The 17,747-nt window shown below is 43.3% G+C and overlaps 1 protein-coding gene across 1 annotated transcript in view; it reads left to right on the plus strand.

The window, feature by feature from the left end:
* Positions 1–17,747, plus strand: part of LCP2 (lymphocyte cytosolic protein 2) — a 43,787-nt gene that overhangs the window by 24,787 nt on the left and 1,253 nt on the right. The window contains exons 9-20 of the mRNA XM_027605216.2: positions 1,530–1,596; positions 1,701–1,784; positions 4,663–4,688; positions 4,805–4,824; positions 4,923–5,030; positions 6,400–6,430; positions 8,615–8,627; positions 9,505–9,634; positions 11,045–11,094; positions 14,660–14,754; positions 15,361–15,438; positions 17,169–17,324. Of these exons, the coding sequence (XP_027461017.1) occupies positions 1,530–1,596; positions 1,701–1,784; positions 4,663–4,688; positions 4,805–4,824; positions 4,923–5,030; positions 6,400–6,430; positions 8,615–8,627; positions 9,505–9,634; positions 11,045–11,094; positions 14,660–14,754; positions 15,361–15,438; positions 17,169–17,324 (858 nt within the window). The remainder of the gene's footprint in view (positions 1–1,529; positions 1,597–1,700; positions 1,785–4,662; positions 4,689–4,804; positions 4,825–4,922; positions 5,031–6,399; positions 6,431–8,614; positions 8,628–9,504; positions 9,635–11,044; positions 11,095–14,659; positions 14,755–15,360; positions 15,439–17,168; positions 17,325–17,747) is intronic.

The raw sequence follows: 17,747 nt of genomic DNA on the forward strand, positions 1-17,747 counted from the left end.
TCCCAGCTTTCTTCACTGGTGCTGTGTCCACTTTGATCCCTCCTTTGCCAGAGAGAGGACTTCAACGTATCTTTACCCAATGCTGACTAGTAAGAACAGATTATATATAGGCTGGGAACATGCAAACCCAAGCACTCGCAGTGTGGGGGTTAGGGGGGTGACATACATACTAGTGCATATCATCGGCATTTTCTTTTTACCCAAAACAATTTAAACTACTTCAGTAATGAAGTATTGCTGTCCCACTTTTGAAACTAATAAAAACTGTGAAATAAACCCGACGGACCAAGGTCAGTAAATGGCCCCTACCGCTATCGCGTGGGTCCCTAGCACCTTCTCTCGCCGCAAGATGTGCGCCACCTACTGGCCAGAGGCGGAAATTCCGCGGGCCGGTGGCTTGAGCCGCCAAGGCTTAGAATGTAGAGAACCCAGGGGGAGAGAGAGAGAGGCCGCAAACTGCCTTTCCTCTTTCTTCAAGCTTACAGCCTCAGGTCCTGTGGGTCCAGTTAAATACCCAGAGAGACCCCGAGAAATTCAGGCTAATATGTCAATAGCTGGAAATGTGTTTTCTTCAAAAGGGATCGGAGCACTTTAACTGCAGGGTAATTGCCAAAGTGTCAGGGCTAGAAGGAACGAGAGAATGTATTTTCCCAAAATCTCAAAATGCAGACCTCCCCACAGTTGGGACCTTTCATCTAAGCATACATGGCTTCCTCTTGCTTGTGCAGTTTTCTTGCAAATGGGGCTCAGGGAGCTGAATTGATCTACAAAACATTTTGCTTTGAAACCTGAAGGCCTCCACCTCCACTATTGGGATGCAGAATTCTCTCATTCAGTCAATAGATAGTTACTAGCCGCTGACCGTGTGCCAAGCAGTATTCTAGCTGCTGGAAATAGAGCACGAACAAGACAAATAAGGTCCCTTTGCTTTTATAAATTTTTTATTTTGGTTGGGGGAGGCAGATACTAAACAAGTAAGCAGATGTATGCACAAGACAATTTGAGTAGTAATGTGTGGTTAGGGAGACAGAGAACCCAGTAACTTGATGATGGGTGGGAAGGTGACATTGAGCTGGACAGAATGGGCCAGTTGTGGCAGGAGCCAGGGAAGGAACATTCTAGGCAGAGGGAAACACAAGTACCGAGATTAGAAGGAGGGCATGAGCTTAAGATCTTGCAGGAACTGTAAGAAGACACTTGGAGTGGGAGCCCAGTGGGCACTGGAGAGAGGAGTCTAAGAAGGAGTTGGAAAGGTGGACACACGGCGAGTTTTTATTGTGTTCCTAATGTGATAGGGGCCACTTGAGGGCTTGGCAGGGGAGTGACAGACTCACTCCACTGCCATGCAGATAATACCTCGGATGAAAGCGTGTGGGATGGGGAACTCAGGTAAAGAGGTTATGGTCCAGGAGAGAAATGACAGGAAAGTGAACAGAGTCAGACAGATTTGGAGCGATAAGGCCCCAAGTGAGCACTTGTGGATGTATCCTAATTAGATGCTACCTAACATGTGGATCTTTTTTAAACAGCCACTCCTCCCACCCCAACCAAACCATGAAGAGCCTAGCAGAAGTAGAAACCATAAAACAGCAAAGCGTAAGTCCGGGGGCTGCCCTCTCTCACCCACCAGCGCACCTGCTCCTTCAGCCCCAACCAAGTGCTTTCTTCTTGTAATTGACTTCAGTCTTTTTCCCTTCCAGTCCCTGCTCCTTCCATAGACAGAAGCACAAAACCTCCCCTCGATCGTTCATTAGCACCATTCGACAGAGAGCCCTTCACACTAGGTTGGTATCTCTCTATTTGATGCCTAGTAACAATGGCCAATATTTATAGAGTGCTTACGGCATGATTTTCACACGCACCACCACAATCATAATGGTACCGTGATGTGGGACTATTAGCATCATCCTCATTTCATAGACGAGGCAACCGAGGCCCAAAGACATAACTTTCCCAAATAACTCAGCTACCCAGTGATGGGGGTAGAGACTCAACCCCAGGTCAGACTGGCTGCAGAACTCCTGCTGTCAGCCCTGGGCTGGGCTTGCTTCTACATGGGTGCCATGTATACACATATCTCATTGTCCTCCCGAAGGATGGTGTGGGAGGCAGTGCAGTGCAGAGGGAGGGCCTGAGCTGAGACAGGAGGTCTGGGAGAGCTGTTGTCAGTTGCTTTGGCAGCTACTGAGCCGCTTACTGACCGCAGGGACCATGTGTGTTCAGAGTTGTCTCCTTCTTTGTAAGGTGTTCGGTTCTGTAAGGAGAAGATGCTTGATAAAATTCCAAGGTGCTATTCAAATGTCAAAGTTGTTTATCGTTGCCCATGTGCAGCTGACCAAACTGTGGCTATCCTACAGTCCTTTTCCCCCAAAAGTGGCCCAGAGTGTTCTTGGAATATGGCTACTTCTGTATAAAGCTATTTTCAATTCCATTCTAAAACTTAGCGACCATTTATTGAGCACCCACTCTGGGGCAAGTACTTTACCTACCAAAAATAATTTACCCATATTATCCTCACACCAACCCAACGAAGGGGGTGTATCCCCCCATTTTGCAGACAATGAAACTGAGGTTCAGAGAGGTTGAAGAACTTTTCTACATTTGCATAACTTGGTGTAGGATTTGAACCCATGTCTTTCTGACTTCAAAGCGGGTGCTCTTTTCCGCCACATCATGCTACAGTTGGAGACCCTGGATTTTCCTTGCTCTGGGGTAGGGAGTTCTGGGGGAGGAGCTGGGAGCCTTGCCAGAGAAGGAGCCCCGAATCCTGGCCACACCCAGCCTTCCTGACCCGCACTCTGAGCAAGGCAGTTAGGCTACTGTGGCCTCAGGTTCCCGTGTGCAAATGAATTTCAGTTCTTAGATCTGAGGCTCCTGCTTGCTGCTGTTTCCACGAACTGGACCACAGCTCTGAGGACTCATGCAAAGCTCTGTCGGCTGTTTGAGTTCAGAGCAGTCTGCTGTATAGGGCTGTTCAAATTACATGAAAATGAAGACAGAGAGATTCAAGTTCAGACCCCAGATGGGCTCACTACCAGAAGTCAAAGCATCAGAAAAGTGGAATACTGACATCAAATCCTTCAGAGTCACCTCCTGAACAAAAGTTTCCTTTTAAAAGATTCTTTAAAAAAAAAAAACTTTTTATTTTTTTTTATTTTTTAAAGATTTTATTTATTTCTTTGACAGAGAGAGAGAGAGAGAGAGAGGGTGAGGGTGAGAGAGCACAAGCAGGGGGAGCGGCAGGCTTCCTGCTGAGCAGGAAGCCTGATGTGGGACTCCATCCTAGGGCCCTGGGATCATGACCTGAGACACCCAGGTGCCCCCAAAAAACTGTTTTTAAAGGTACCCTTTCTTGACAATACCTACTCTTGACTGCTTCCTTGTCCATGATGTTTTGAGAGTACTAACCTCTTAGGATGCCCAGAGAATATGCATACATCAGAAGATTTTTTTTAAAAAAAAAGAAAACCTACTTAAGCCTAAGAATATAAATCTAAATTTTCTGGGTAACCCTGTAAAGTAGGGTTTCCATCCTAAGCCAGAGTTTTATGAATAATAAACATTTCTTATACCACCAAAACTGTCTCTTACTGGGCAGTGAGCTCTTCACAGTAGGAGGAGATTCTTAGGCCCTGTCAGGGGCCTGGGCTGTACATCATGTCATGAAAATCATATCATCATTCACCTTGGGGTGTTAACTGCACAGAGGTATGGGAGGGAGGGAAAGAAAGAGGAAGTATCTAGGAGTTGTCAGCACCCATGGATATGTGCCTGACCCTGCATATAGATCGTCACCTGATCCTTACGGCAAACCTGTGCATTTTTAACCTATAATACTCATTTTACAGGTGAGGAAATTGAGACTCAAAGACCTTAAATAACTTGCTCAAGGCATATAGGATTTGCTTATAGACCTGGTTGAATAGTTAAGTGGTACTTTTTATTGCACTAAAAACATAGGGCTTATCTACTCGAAGGGACTTCGGACAGAATCAAAAATAAATTGCTTTGAATAACTTTGCAATGCAGAGTTCTCAGGTACACCTAGCATTTCTTCAGGGAACCTGCATGTTGTCTATTCCGAGAGAAAAGTAAAAAGAAGGAAGAAACAAAACCCAACCAAAAATTAAGACAAAATGATTTGCACCCCACCAGGAGTATCTCCTAAAATGCTCTTCCCCAAATCAAAAGTTCTTCCAGAAAGTAAGTGTAATACTTTAGGTAATGTCAAATGTACCACAGGATTGGAGGAAAATTAACCCCTCCGGGGCAAATGGGCTTATTTCAGTTACAGGAATAAACTGAGGCTATCCAAAGAACTTCTTAGTCAATGAAAGAGGCATAAAATCCCAAGCAGACATTTTAATCCTTCTTATCATCAGTTACATAAAATCAAATGTTGAAAAGAAGCACAGAATTCAGAATACTGTTTGTATGTACACAACTCTGAGTGGCCTTGGGCTAGTCACGTAATTTATCTGAGCCTGTAAAATTAGGTGCTCCATATGGGCATCTTCCAGGTCTGAAGTCTGTGATTCTTCAATGCTCACACCCAGTCGGCCCCCTCAGGGCTCGGACTCATGGTTTCATCAGACTATGTTTGAATACCTCCTGCTTAGTGGATCAAGTATTCAAGGCCTGCCTGCTTTTTGTCGTTTACAGGAAAGAAGCCCCCATTTCCTGACAAGGTAAGCTCCTTCCCTGGTTTGTTCTGTTTGTTTTTACTTTGGTTTCATTTTGTGTCTTGTCTTTATTCTTTGAAAAGTGCTGAGGACACTGACATGTCTTCCCTCCTGTCTTACAGCCCTCGGCCCCCGCGGGAAGGTAACGTGCCCTGTCGCATCTGTGTGAGGGTACATGGTGTATGCTGTAGAAACATGGTTCAGTTTGGTCCTCACCCCGGCTTTCTCTCAACTCTTCAGGCCTCTCGGGGAGCATTTACCCAAGATGCAAAAGCCTCCTTTACCGCCAGCCACTGAAAGGCATGACAGGGGTAGCCCCCTGCCAGGGAAGAAGCCACCTGTGCCCAGGTAACTGTCTTCTGTTGCCTGAGTTTGTCACTCAGAGAGGTGACGCCAACAGCCTGCCTAGCAGTAGCCTACAAGGAACCGAAGATCACGGGTGCTCCTGGGGAGCAGGGGATGGTTTCGCTGCTGGGGCTTGAGGAATTCTGGCTTCTCGGGTTGGATGTCAAGTCCTGGGTCCCTTTGAAGACGACAGTGATCTAGCAAAGAAAGGAGTGGAGCGATGCTTCATCAGGAGGACGGGAATGGCTACTGTCTGTGGAGAACGCCTCCTCAACCAGTCAAACCCGGGCTCATGTTTTCCTTTCACCTCAATCCGTGGGAACACTACCTGCCACTTCATTTTTCAAGACACGTAGCAGAGATGACATAATTGGGAGAGGTTTTTAGGTCACTGTAAGGGTCTTCCTCACTCTTCAGCCACATTTTATAATGGCAGAATTGCTCTACTATTTCTAAATTTACTGTGAAGTCTTTTGGGGCCTATGTACCAAAGGCATAAATGTATCTGAGGTCAGGCTCCACTTTTCTCCTTACGAAGGACATAACCAAGGCTTCTGTTTTTCTCCTCAGCATAATCAGGCTTCATAGCTCCTGCTGTTGGATTGAACCAGGGCCACGGCTAGAGGGCACCAGAAAAAAACCCTCAGTAATCAAGATATTTTGAATGGATTTTTTTTTAATGGAATCTTTTTAGAAATCAAAATGAATGTAAAAAGTATATAATGAACAAAATATCAAAATTTTAAATAAACCCACGATGGGAAGATGATGCCGCGTGAAGCCCCTGACAGATAGGAGGCATTCGATACATTCCTTCTCTGGTCCCCCTGTCCAAGGAGGACGTGACATGGGCCCAGACACACAGCTGCCTGCCAGAGCCCAAAGGCAGCTGTCACCAAATCTGTCTGACTAGCTCGTGCATCTGGGAAAAGTCCCAGAGCAGGAGCATTTTCCAACTGTCTTCCCTTTACCCGAAGGGTAAGCCCCGAGATGGCTGTTTTAAGATACCAGCAGAGGAGAATATTACTTAAAATGTTTTCATTTGCTTGGAGAAACATCTACTCAGTGAAATTTAATAGCTACTAAAGAGTTAGTTTGCTGACTAAACCTTTTTTATATAAATGTAATTATTTGCTGCAGTAGCTAAAAGAATTAAAGTTTGCCTAGCTCAGCTCAGCAATGGTGACAGAACATTGAGTCACCAAACCCTCCCTCAACTCCTGCTCCTTGGCTTTTCTGCTGTACCCCCCCCCCATTTTATCACAGTTCAGTGGGTTTGATTTCTCATTATTAGAGCAAGTGAAACTATCTATATTCTGAGTCTGGCTCGTTGGAACTCTTCATGTTCAGTTCTTTTTTAAATTCATTTCAGGCACGGTTGGGGACCGGACAGAAGAGAGAATGTAAGTACAAAATCCCATTTGGTAGATTCTTGGCGCAGGGAAAATCAGTGCAGGCTCTGTGGAGCTTGGGGCCACGCGTTTCGCAGACGTCACTGAAGCCCAGTGCATGGAGCAAGGCCTGCACGCAGTCAGCTCCTAAATGCTGGTGCCGGGGAGGGCCTCCGTCTTCTCCTCCTGCCCGCAGTGCTGCATGGCTTTGCTCTGGTGCCTCTGAGAGCTCCCAGGGTGGCCGGCTGCATCACAGCCCCATTCCCAGATGGTGATTCACAAGGTAAATGACCGTGGTTGGAGGGAAGCATAAAAGGAGGGATGCCCAAGAGTCTGGGCCTCGAGGCAAAGTTTACAAGCCCTCTGTTTTCCCTTTTAATAAGTCCATGACCTGAATAAGAGAGGGAATAGCAATTATTGAATGCCTGCTGTGTGCATGTTGACAAGCTAGCGACTTTTGGGATGATGAGCTGTTTGCCTGGGAAACAGCAATGTAAGTTTTATGTCCAGTTTTAACAATGAAAATCTTATGTCCCAGAGGCCCCATCGGTTTCAGGCAAACTGGACAGGGACAGTTGGTCACCCCAGCTTTACACATGTTTTGCCTTTAATGACCCTATGAAGAATCATTGTTTCTCTTTTCCTAAAAGGAAATCAAAGCTCGTAAGGGGTAAGATGCTCATCACAAGTTGCACAGCTATGATTAGCCAGGATTGGAATCCAAGCCTGTGCGCTTTCCTCTACACCATAAGCCCTCTGAAGGGGATCACACCCCTACCACTGTTCAAGGGCTCAGCCCACAGGAGCCTGCTGTCTTGCAGCTCTGTGCTAGATGCTATGATGGTTCAGATACTGTCCTAGGATATGAAAGACAGGCAGACCCACACCCAACATGCTAAACAGTAAGGGATCATGGAATGAGCTCTAGTGGTGGAGGCAAGAAAGTAATTGATGGGGCTTGAGGGGCGAGGGGTAACTTCTTAGAGGTGAGATTTATGATGTCATTGAATGATGGGGAGGGCATAGAATAGAGTCATCCTAAGAGAAAGCCCAGATGCATTCCAGCCTCAGGAACGTCCTGAGCAAAGGCAGGTGGGTGACAATGCCCGTTCACCCTACAGGGACTGCAGGGACAGCAGCTTGGCTGCAGAGCCATAGGGAGAAAGAGGAGACAAGGTTGAAAGTGAGGATAACATTATACTCTTGAGGTCCCCAGTCTCTGGGAGGGTCGATGCTCCTGTCATGAGAATTCCAAGAGTTGTAGAAGGAAACATGACATTGTTGCAATGGTGTTGAAGAGAGATTTCATCATGGGCATTCACTGAGCCCATGTGTAGCACTTTGCTGGGACTCCCAGTTGGCCAACTGGGATGAATGATTCTGGCTATAACTCTTCTTATCTCAATGGTGGGACCAATGACAGCTAACTTTCACTGAGCACTCCACATATACCAGGCACATGGAATAACCAACGTAATCCTTGCAACAATACTTTGAATAAGGTGGTCTTTCTTCACCAGTGTGCTGGCCTATCAAAACAAGTCCAAAGTGGCAGTTTTGGCCTGCCGGTCAATGGCAAAATCATTTCGCCTCTTGGAACATCATTTCTCATCTGAGGAGTACAGCAAATAGCTCTTCCCTTGCCTATTTCACAGGTTGCCTGAAGATAAATGCTGAGCAATGTAGACACCTTGTAAGCTACATGGTACATAAATAAAGTGGAGTTGCTTTTAAGGGGCGTGGCAGAAAGAAGGCTGAGCCTTGGGTCAAATTAGGGGACAAATCCATTTCTATAACCCTTGGCAAGTTAGGACTCCTTCCTGAGCGCCACGTTTCCATTTGTAAAATGAGGATGTTGAATTTTTAAAGGGTTGCTAGGAGAATTGGATGAGACACTGTGTATAAATCTTTGGGGGCACATAGTAGATACTGCCATTATTATTGTGTTTTTCGGCCCTTTTGGACACCTCAGAACCTATTCTGAGAGTCTCAGATTGGAGTGTCCTTAGATGATTGTTTGTATTAAGAAATTATGAACCACTTAGCAAGCTTTACTGTTCTCCACAATATATTTATTATGGAAACACACAACTGCTAAAGAAAGAGAGACATTTATATGATTGAGAAATGCAGTTCTTTTAGGAATTGTGTTTTGATGATAGGCTAATACCTTTTTTTGTTTCTTCCCTTTACCAGGATGAAGATGATGGTATGTTCAGAAAAAGCTTCCTTACAACTTATAACTCATTTCTTCATTTTTCTGCTCAGGCATTCATGTGGAATTATTTAGCACAGGAATCCCATAGAATCAATTATAATTGTTAAATTAGTATTAAGTAGACGTAGATCAGTTGGTATACTGCATTATTTATCTGGGTTACCAAAGAGAACTGTTATGTTCATCAGTAATGGTGCAAATAACTTAACAGTACAGCAAAATTAAAAATCACATATATGGTTTGATAGAAAAATTTCTAATATTTATGCCTTCTAATACAGGAAAGGATCACTAACTGTAGATAAATGAGACAGCATAAAATTTGGCTTACATAAAACAAAACTTGTGAATCATTTCTGAAATTCATATGGTTTCCAACTGACAATTTTCTGCCAAGATAGCATTGCAAAAATGAAAAAATAAGATAAATGTATATTATAGAGAATATAGAATGGCAGCATTTTATTTATTTTATTTTTTGTTGTTGTTGTTTTTTAAAGATTTTGACAGAGAGAGACAGTGAGAGAGGGAACACAAGCAGGGGGAGTGGGAGAGGGAGAAGCAGGCTTCCCGCGGAGCAGGGAGCCCGATGCAGGGCTCGATCCCAGGACCTCGGGATCATGACCTGAGCTGAAGGCAGACGCTTAACGACTGAGCCACCCAGGCGCCCCTAGAATGGCAGCATTTTAATGCACTCTAAGGTGGCAAATCATCTAGAAAAACCTTGGGGGTGGGGTTCCATCCTACCACTCCATAATTACATTTGATCTTTTGACCAGCTGTTTCTGACTTATGGGGGAGCAGTTCTGGAAGGTTCCTGGGACACTTGGTTCCTGATAATCTGTTTTATTTTTCCTTTCCCCCACAGTGCATCAAAGACCTTTGCCTCAACCCACAATGCCCTCCATGAGCTCCAATACTTTCCCTTCCAGATCCACCAAGCCATTGGCCAAGCACACCCTCCCGTCACCTCACGTGCTTGGAGCATTCTCTGAAAGGTCTGTGGTAACGTCATTCAGTGAGAACTTAACACCACACCCAGGTCCATTGATAAGAAAGAATGCTGGGTGGTTTGGGGAAGAAAGAAATGAGCCAGTGGTAGTCAGGTCGGAATATTTTGGGTTTTCAGAAACAAAATCAAGCTGAGCATAAACGACTACACGTGTTAATCCGCTGCTATTCTTGGAGTCTCTATGCTTGGGGTTGGAGGGATACAGAATTGACTACCCCATGGTCACCCAGACAGAATGGATCCTTGGGCAGTAATGGGGAATGCTTTCATTTTGTGAATTAAAACGATCACTCAAGAAACCCAATTAATTTAAGTACTTGGAGTTCATCCAGATCTTGGATGGGAGGACCTAGCAGATGCTACAAATTCACTGCATAGGCTCTGTCCCTAGTAGGCCCGCTTTCTCAACAGCAACAGCGGTTCTCAGGGCACACAGGGAGGCTGCCCAGAGGCAGAGGCAGGAACAGGAGAAAGATACAGGCCATTTCTCCCTAAACAAGCCCGGGAGCTGCCCCCTTGTGTCCTCAGAACCCCCAGCCCTTTGAGTTCATTCTCTACCATGCAAAGAGAGAGGCCCAGTCCCCACCTTCAATACGGGAGAAAACCACAAGCATGACCTCACTAACGCTTGCTAGGTATCTAGGAGTCTCAAATATTTTTCATTGTCCCAGTGTGCCTCTTGCTTTGATTTTCTGCTTTTCCTTCTCACTCTTCCGGCTGTTTTTCTTCTGCCATTTTCTCATTCTACTCCATCCCTCACTGGGCCCCAACCCTGTCCTTCCTTTGTGCCGAAGACCACTCCATGCCATTGCTGAGCAGAGCAGACTGACAGGGTTGGGCTAGCAGGTGGGGGAATGGGTGCTCAGCACAGAGCCAGCAATATTTCGGGGCCCCCACCAGTCCTCCTCCCACCCCCATCCCTGAAGATACTGTTTTTGTTTGCTGCAGGGCCACCTGGCCTTCTCTGGGTTTTTCACCCAGCCACCTCCCCGCTTGTGGACCATCCGGCCCCAGGACTCACTGTTCCCAATCTACATGCCCACTCATATATGTTCCTAACCAAAAGAGATGTCTTCTCCCCAGATGACGTCTGCCATTCTCCAAACTCAAAGGTCTTAAACTGCAGCCAACTCCTAAAATAACCTTCCAATGCTTTTTAATGGATTTTTGTTGTTTCGGCTTTCAGAGTCTGTTAGCATTTGGGGTAGTCCGCCTTGGGTCAGTAGTGAGATGTGCCCCATCAGCCCCTCCTCTTTGTCCAGCTGCCACGGCTTCAGGGACGGACGGTAATAGTCACAAACGAAGCAGCATTTTCAGTGGGTTTCCCTAACACAGCTTCCCCATCAGCCTCTTCAGCCCAACCCAATGTCAATCTGTTCTTTTTCTGTCTCCGCAGTAACAGTGGTTTCCCACAGAGTGCCTCCCTGCCGCCATACTTCTCTCAAGGTTTGTACTCTGGGCTCTAGTGACCTACTCCAGGCAACATGCCTCCATGACTGGATTCCTAACCGTCCCAAAGCCTTTTGGCAAAGGTTTGGTTATTTCCTAAAAGCCAGAAGATATGTTTTCTCATTCAATATTTAATTCCGTTTCTGCTGTGTGCCAGGGCTGTTGGAATTCTAGGATGCTACTACATAACACACACACACACACACACGCGCACACACGCACACACACACACACACGGCCTCAGAAAGGTGTCCTTGTCCTTAACCTTGACGCAGAGAGCTTTTCCTCCCTGCTGTTTTTATATGGTGCTCAGGATAGTGCTTGGCATTCTCGGTAGTTTTAGGTTTCTATAATGAATCTCTCCTTGAGTTGCGAGTTGAGGAACATGTTTAAAATACAAATTAAGAAAATTCAACCCCCTAAGATTCTGATTCAGTAAGTCTGGATGAGGACCTGCATTTTTAATACCTTCTCCGGGTGTCCATGATAAGTATTTGCTGAGAGTGTTCTCAAACTTGAATATGAATACAGATCGTCTGGAAATTGTGTTAAAATTCTAATTCAGTGGGTCTGGGGTGGGATGTGAGAGTCTGCATTTCTAGCGAGTTCTCATGTGATGCTGATACTGCTGGTCCATGAACCACTTTGAGTAGCAGCAAAGGCCTACAAGGTAGAACTAGACTGTGTTTATTTTCCAGCCTTAAGAGACTTGCAAATGATTGACACATGGTAGGCAGTTTTTAAAATGTTTGTTGAATGACTGAGTGTTGAATGACTGTGGAAAGTTACCCAACTCTAGCAAATAGATTTTTCTTATGCCAGGAAACTGGCCTAGTGTTGCCAGATTTTCTCTTTTTTTTTTTCAAGAAAAACTGGAAATATGGCTTTTAATATGAAATTACCTGATTTTTTTATTATTATTTTTTAAAGATTTTATTTATTTGAGAGAGAGAGAGAGAGAGTGTAAGCAGGGGGAGCGGCAGGGGCAGAGGCAGAGGCAGGCTCCCCACTGAGCAGGGAGTCAGACACTAGGCTCAATCCCAGGACCCTGAGATCATGACCTGAGCTAAAGGCATATGCTTAACCGACAGCCACCCAGGCGCCCCCAAATTACCTGATTTTTAAAGGTTGACTTAAAATTTTTATTTTATTTTATTTATTTATTTGACAGAGTGCGACACAGGGAGAGAGGGAACACAAGCAGGGGGAGTGGGAGAGGGAGAAGCAGGCTTCCCGCCGAGCAAGGAGCTGGATGTGGGGCTCGATCCGGGGGCCCTGGGATCATGACCTGAGCCGAAGGCAGACGCTTAACGACTGAGCCATCCAGGCAACCTGATTTAAAAATTTTTTTAATTGCTGTGAGGAACAAAACACTTTCGTTTTGGTCATGAACACACACAAGAACACCAGTGTGTGTTATAAACAGAAAAGTACCTTAGTACTTGAATTATGGCTCAAGGGTCAATTTTTTTTTTTTTTTTTTTTTTGGAGCACATCCATTACATTCAGTTGAATACATTATCCCACAAACATGTGAGACACCAATGAAATCCATTATGTTGTCAATGTTTCCTAAGCATTTGAGGGTATAGTGAATACTATGTGGTTTCCACAGTTTCCCCACGCCCCCTTGACTTTCCAGTGTCCACAACTCACTGTTTTGTCAACCCTCATTGTGTTACTTGCTTGGCTTCTGCGCACATCTAAGCTTCAGACACTTCACGTACAGCAATGTTTCCCAAAGTAAATTCCACAGGCCCCCAGTTTCATGGGTTGGTGGTGGGGATTATTAATGTAAATAGTTGGTTAATTTTGGGGGGAATGCTTACCTTAATCAAAATTGATCCTTTTCCCCCTAAGACTGCCAGGACACCTAGTCCTCAGTCTTCTCCTTTGGCTGCTCCCATGTTAGGAAGATAAAGGATATTCTGTATATTGTCCAAAAAAACCCACCCCAGCTCCCTTGAGGATCTCAATAGTAAGGGTGGTGTGTGGCTGCAATAAAAAGTAGTATATGGTCTGTTAAGAATATGATTTCATGGTGCTGGCCTGCAGATGCAGAAGCGGAAAAATAATTCCTCAACTCTAAAGGAGCTACGCACTATAGGCCTTGTTTATATTCGTTAACTATATAGTTAACTATATAGTTTCTTTCATTCAATACACAGTGTGAAGTGCCTGCCATGTTGGACTGCAAAGGTAGGGATGGGGAAAATCTGTTTAGGCCTTGGGAGTCTAAAGAAGGCATCTCAACAGTTCAGGGCAGTCTGATCTGCTTATTTTGAAGCAGGGAACACCATGGTGAAGAATCCTGCTAGCCTGGCCCAGGGGACCTCAGTCCTTCCCGGGTAATTCTCCTGGCTCAGTGGCCTGGATCAGCAGTTTGCCACTTGTGGCCTATTGTTGATGGAGGAACAACCCTGCTTCGGGAACCACCTGGAGTGCTTGTGAAATGCAGATTGGGTGATTCAAATCCCCCTCCCCCACCCCAAGGATTCTTAACTTATGCGGAATAATGTTTGGGAAATCACAGGTTCAAGTCCTGACCCTGCCACTAAAAGCACGGGATTTGTTCAGGCTCTCCGAGCCTCTGTTTCCTCATTTTCAAAAGAAGATAATACACATCTTGCAGTGTTGCTGTGAGGATTAAAGGTAGGGTACAGGGGTGCCTCACTTAAGGCCTGGGCAGAGTCATGCTGAATAAATATGTGTTGAACAATGAATGAATGACAACATGAATAATTCAGAGAACATTCAGCTCACAGAATTTTTCAGTTCTTAACAGCCGTTCTGGCATATAGAAAACAGCGTTGGCGATTACAAATCAACACAATCAAACATTTGCTGAGATTAGGAAACACATTCTCAGACTCAGAAAGTTTCAGGGAAGCATAAACAAGACAATAAGGTGTTAGGGAAGGTGAGACACAAATGCTGGGTAATTTACAGGTACCTCACAGACTTCCTGATTGATCAGGTAGTTGGTAGGGTCTTCTGTGAGAGTTGAACACTTCTACCTCTTTAGAAAATTCAGTTAGGAACAGTAGGTAGCAAACTCTGGTTCTAGAGGATAACAACATTCTCAAAGTAATTTCACCTTGTCTTGGGTAAATTATATTTCTTATTGTGTAAACAAATGAGGACCTAATTCTCTTTATTACTGCATTGTGACCATATCAGTGGTTGGGAATCCATTCTGGGTGTGCTGGAGCCTATGAAAAAGCAGTCTCTTGAATATTCTTTTTGATGATCACATTAAAACTACTGTGACTTTTTCATTAATGGACTAGTTATTTTATAGTATGTGACATGCACATTTAAGAAATCACTCAAATTTGTGGAACTGTCCTCAAAGTTTCACTGACATGGCTATAGAATGATGCCTAAACAGTCAACAGCCCTTATAGTTTTGAACAGGTGAAAATTATTTTTGAAGTTATGGCTTCTTACAATGTTAATTTTTGGGAACAATTGCAAGGGCATTTTAGGGGGAAAATGTGTGATGACAGAAGTGAAAAATAGCTTACAGCAAGTTAACTTGCAAAATGCTGTACTTTTGAAGGCCTTAGCAACAGACCACCTCCTAGAGCTGAAGGAAGAAACCTCTCCTTGCCAGTTCCAAACAAACCTCGATCACTGTCTCCTGGGGAAGAAGAGGTAATTAAGCATATGTTTTAATTTTCTTTTTTTCCTAGCAAATAACCAGAATCTCCCATTTGATACTCTTTTGTATTTTTATTATTATTTGAAATTACCCTTAATTTTTTTTTAGTGAGTTAAAGGGGAGGATCCAGATGAAAAATAGGTTCTTTATCCTTGGTGTTTTTTCAGACTCTTCCAATTGCAAATGTGTGTTTTGTATTTGACAAAGAGAAAAATAATTCTATTTTTCATTTGTTTTCTAGCTTATGACCTTGAATAAGTCACTTAACTGCTCATTAACCCAGATTTTTCATTAAGTGTATTATACTAAACTGAGGAAATTATTACATCTATATCTTTCCTGATTAAAGCTTCCATTATATATGGAACGCTTATTCACAACTACCTTTGCAACCAGTGTCATGATAAAAAGCAGTTTGTGCAAAATATCTTCTATTTAGCCCCACCTAAGTGATTCCATTTTCAAATTAAGAAAACAAATGTTTCAAAGCCCATGGAATTAAGGTGGTGATTTATGAAAATGATTACTTGGAGGCTTTTCTTTTCACTTACATATGTAACTGCAAAATTTATTCTGTTTTAAAAAATTTACATTTTCAGAATTCATTAAATGAAGAATGGTATGTTTCTTACATTACCCGACCAGAGGCAGAAGCTGCTCTTAGGAAGATAAACCAGGTACTGTGCTAAAGTTTATTTTTAAGTGGTTATAAATATTAATGGAAGCTGAAGAGGGGAACTGGCTTTTATTGAGGACCAATTATGGGCTAGAAATTCTGCTAGGTGATATCCATGCCGTTAGGCCAAGGGGACCCATTAGTGACAGCTTTACACCTACCAGCATCCTATTCCTAGAATCTGGGAAAAATCTAAATTAAGGTAGTCATTTGGCTGGCAGAGTCTGAGGAGATTTTATTAACGGAAAAGGTCTATCTTGTCATAGGAAGCATACCTTATCAAAAGGAGACTCTTTCCCCAAAATTCTAACATCTGACTGTTCCATCTTCATTTTTTTATACACAATTGGCCATCCACACTGATGTGAAGGGATCCCTATGGAGAGAGGCAACAAAAACTTTTGCCCTTTCCCCTAGAAATTTCTAGTTTAACCAGATCTCCTGTGGTCTGGTGCTGAACCTTAACCTTAAATCTATGTATCTGAGAAAGAAAAGCAAAGATCCTTCATCTCTCACATCTTGAGTCTACAAGAAAAGTTCTCAATCTTAGCTGCACATTTAAATCACCTGGGGAGCTTTAAAAATTCTGATTCCTGGGTTTCACCTGGAGAGATTCTGATTTAGTGAGTTAGGTGTTTCTCTGTGGGTTCTGGGAGTCTTCAAAACTCTAAATTCTAAATTCTAGGCTGTGAATCACGGGTCCACAGGTATATCTGTTGAATAGAAGAGGTTCTGAATGGAATTTACTCAGTCGAAATAAAAAGAACAAAGGAAAGCCATTATTTATTGCAGATAGCAGGTTGCAGATTGATGGCTATTTAAAGCCATCATGATTCAATACACAAACAAGGGAGTATTTTAAAGCTGCCTTACTAATTAATTCTATTTTAATATTAGATCTTTACAGTATTAATATTAGGTAGCAATAATTTATGGAATGACATTTTAAAGTACAGGACAAATCACAACACTATTTTAATAAATAGAAAAAAAAGTGATAACACAAGATGGTCCACATTTGTTGATGGTCAGGTGTTTAATGATGAACATGTGGAGATCACGAGGTTGTAAAATGGGTGAATTTTATAGGCATTTGCATGTTTTATGACTTTGGCTATGGAAAGAAAGGGTTAGGGAATTAGCTCCCAGGAGTAGGAAGACAGATCTTTAGTTAAACCAATAAAGTCCTTTATTTTGTCTGGCCATTTATCCACTCAACCACTTAGTATTTATTTTATTACTGAAAAAAGGGATTTCTTTTTCATCAAGAGACTTCAAATAGGTCTCTGAGATTTGGAAATTTCTCTGACACAATCTTTGCTACCTCTTGACAACCAAGAAATCTGTGACACCGGGGACTGTAACCGTTCACGAAACTAAATGTTCACTGACTTGTCAACTGGTTAAGTTTCCAGATCTCTAGAGGCTTGTCTACTGCTTTAACAGGCAAGAGAAGTAGTGACATTTACTGGGGTACCTGGGTGGCTTAGTCAATTAAGCATCTGAATCTTGATTTTGGCTCAGGTCATGATCTCAGGGTCCTGGGATCGAGCCCCGAGTTGGGCTCCCCGCTCAGCAGTGAGTCTGCTTGAGGATTCTCTCTGCCTCTCCCTCTGCCCCTCTCCCCACTCATGCCCTCATGCTCTCTCTCTAAAACAAATAGTTAGGTTAAAAAAAAAAAGAAGTATGGACATTTGCTGCTCACATAATAACAGGAATTTGTTCTTTTAGGATGGCACTTTCCTGGTTAGAGACAGCTCTAAAAAAACAATAGCAAATCCATATGTCCTCATGGTGTTGTACAAAGATAAAGTTTACAACATCCAGATCCGTTATCAAGAGGAAAGCCAAGTTTACTTGTTGGGAACTGGACTCCGAGGGAAAGAGGTAAGGAATTCCAGTTGCAAAATTTCCCCAAATCCTCTGTTTATGCCTTTCCGCATACCTGCCAATATGGAACCTTGCTGTAACATTCTTTGGGGAGGTCCATACTATATGGCAACATTTGAGTTAAATCACATTAGTGAAGCCCCTCCTTTACTGGAAGGAAATAAATAACAGTAGCTATCTGTGCCACAGAGTCTTTCTTATATCTTTTATTCCAAATAGTCCAAAATCACATGTATACCTTTTAAAATTAAAAAATTAAGACAAATTATATAGTTAGATGGTGTCAAAGGGAAGTCCCTTCTATCATTCATCTCTGTAACATAATTTTAATGTAAGATTGCAGTGTACTTATGAGGCTATATTTTAAAATTGACATCTGGAAAAGGGTAAAAAAAACAATTCTTGTTGTGGGGATTATTT

The sequence above is a fragment of the Zalophus californianus genome, chromosome 5 (assembly GCF_009762305.2).
Source record: "Zalophus californianus isolate mZalCal1 chromosome 5, mZalCal1.pri.v2, whole genome shotgun sequence".
Classification (NCBI taxonomy): Eukaryota; Metazoa; Chordata; class Mammalia; order Carnivora; family Otariidae; genus Zalophus; species Zalophus californianus.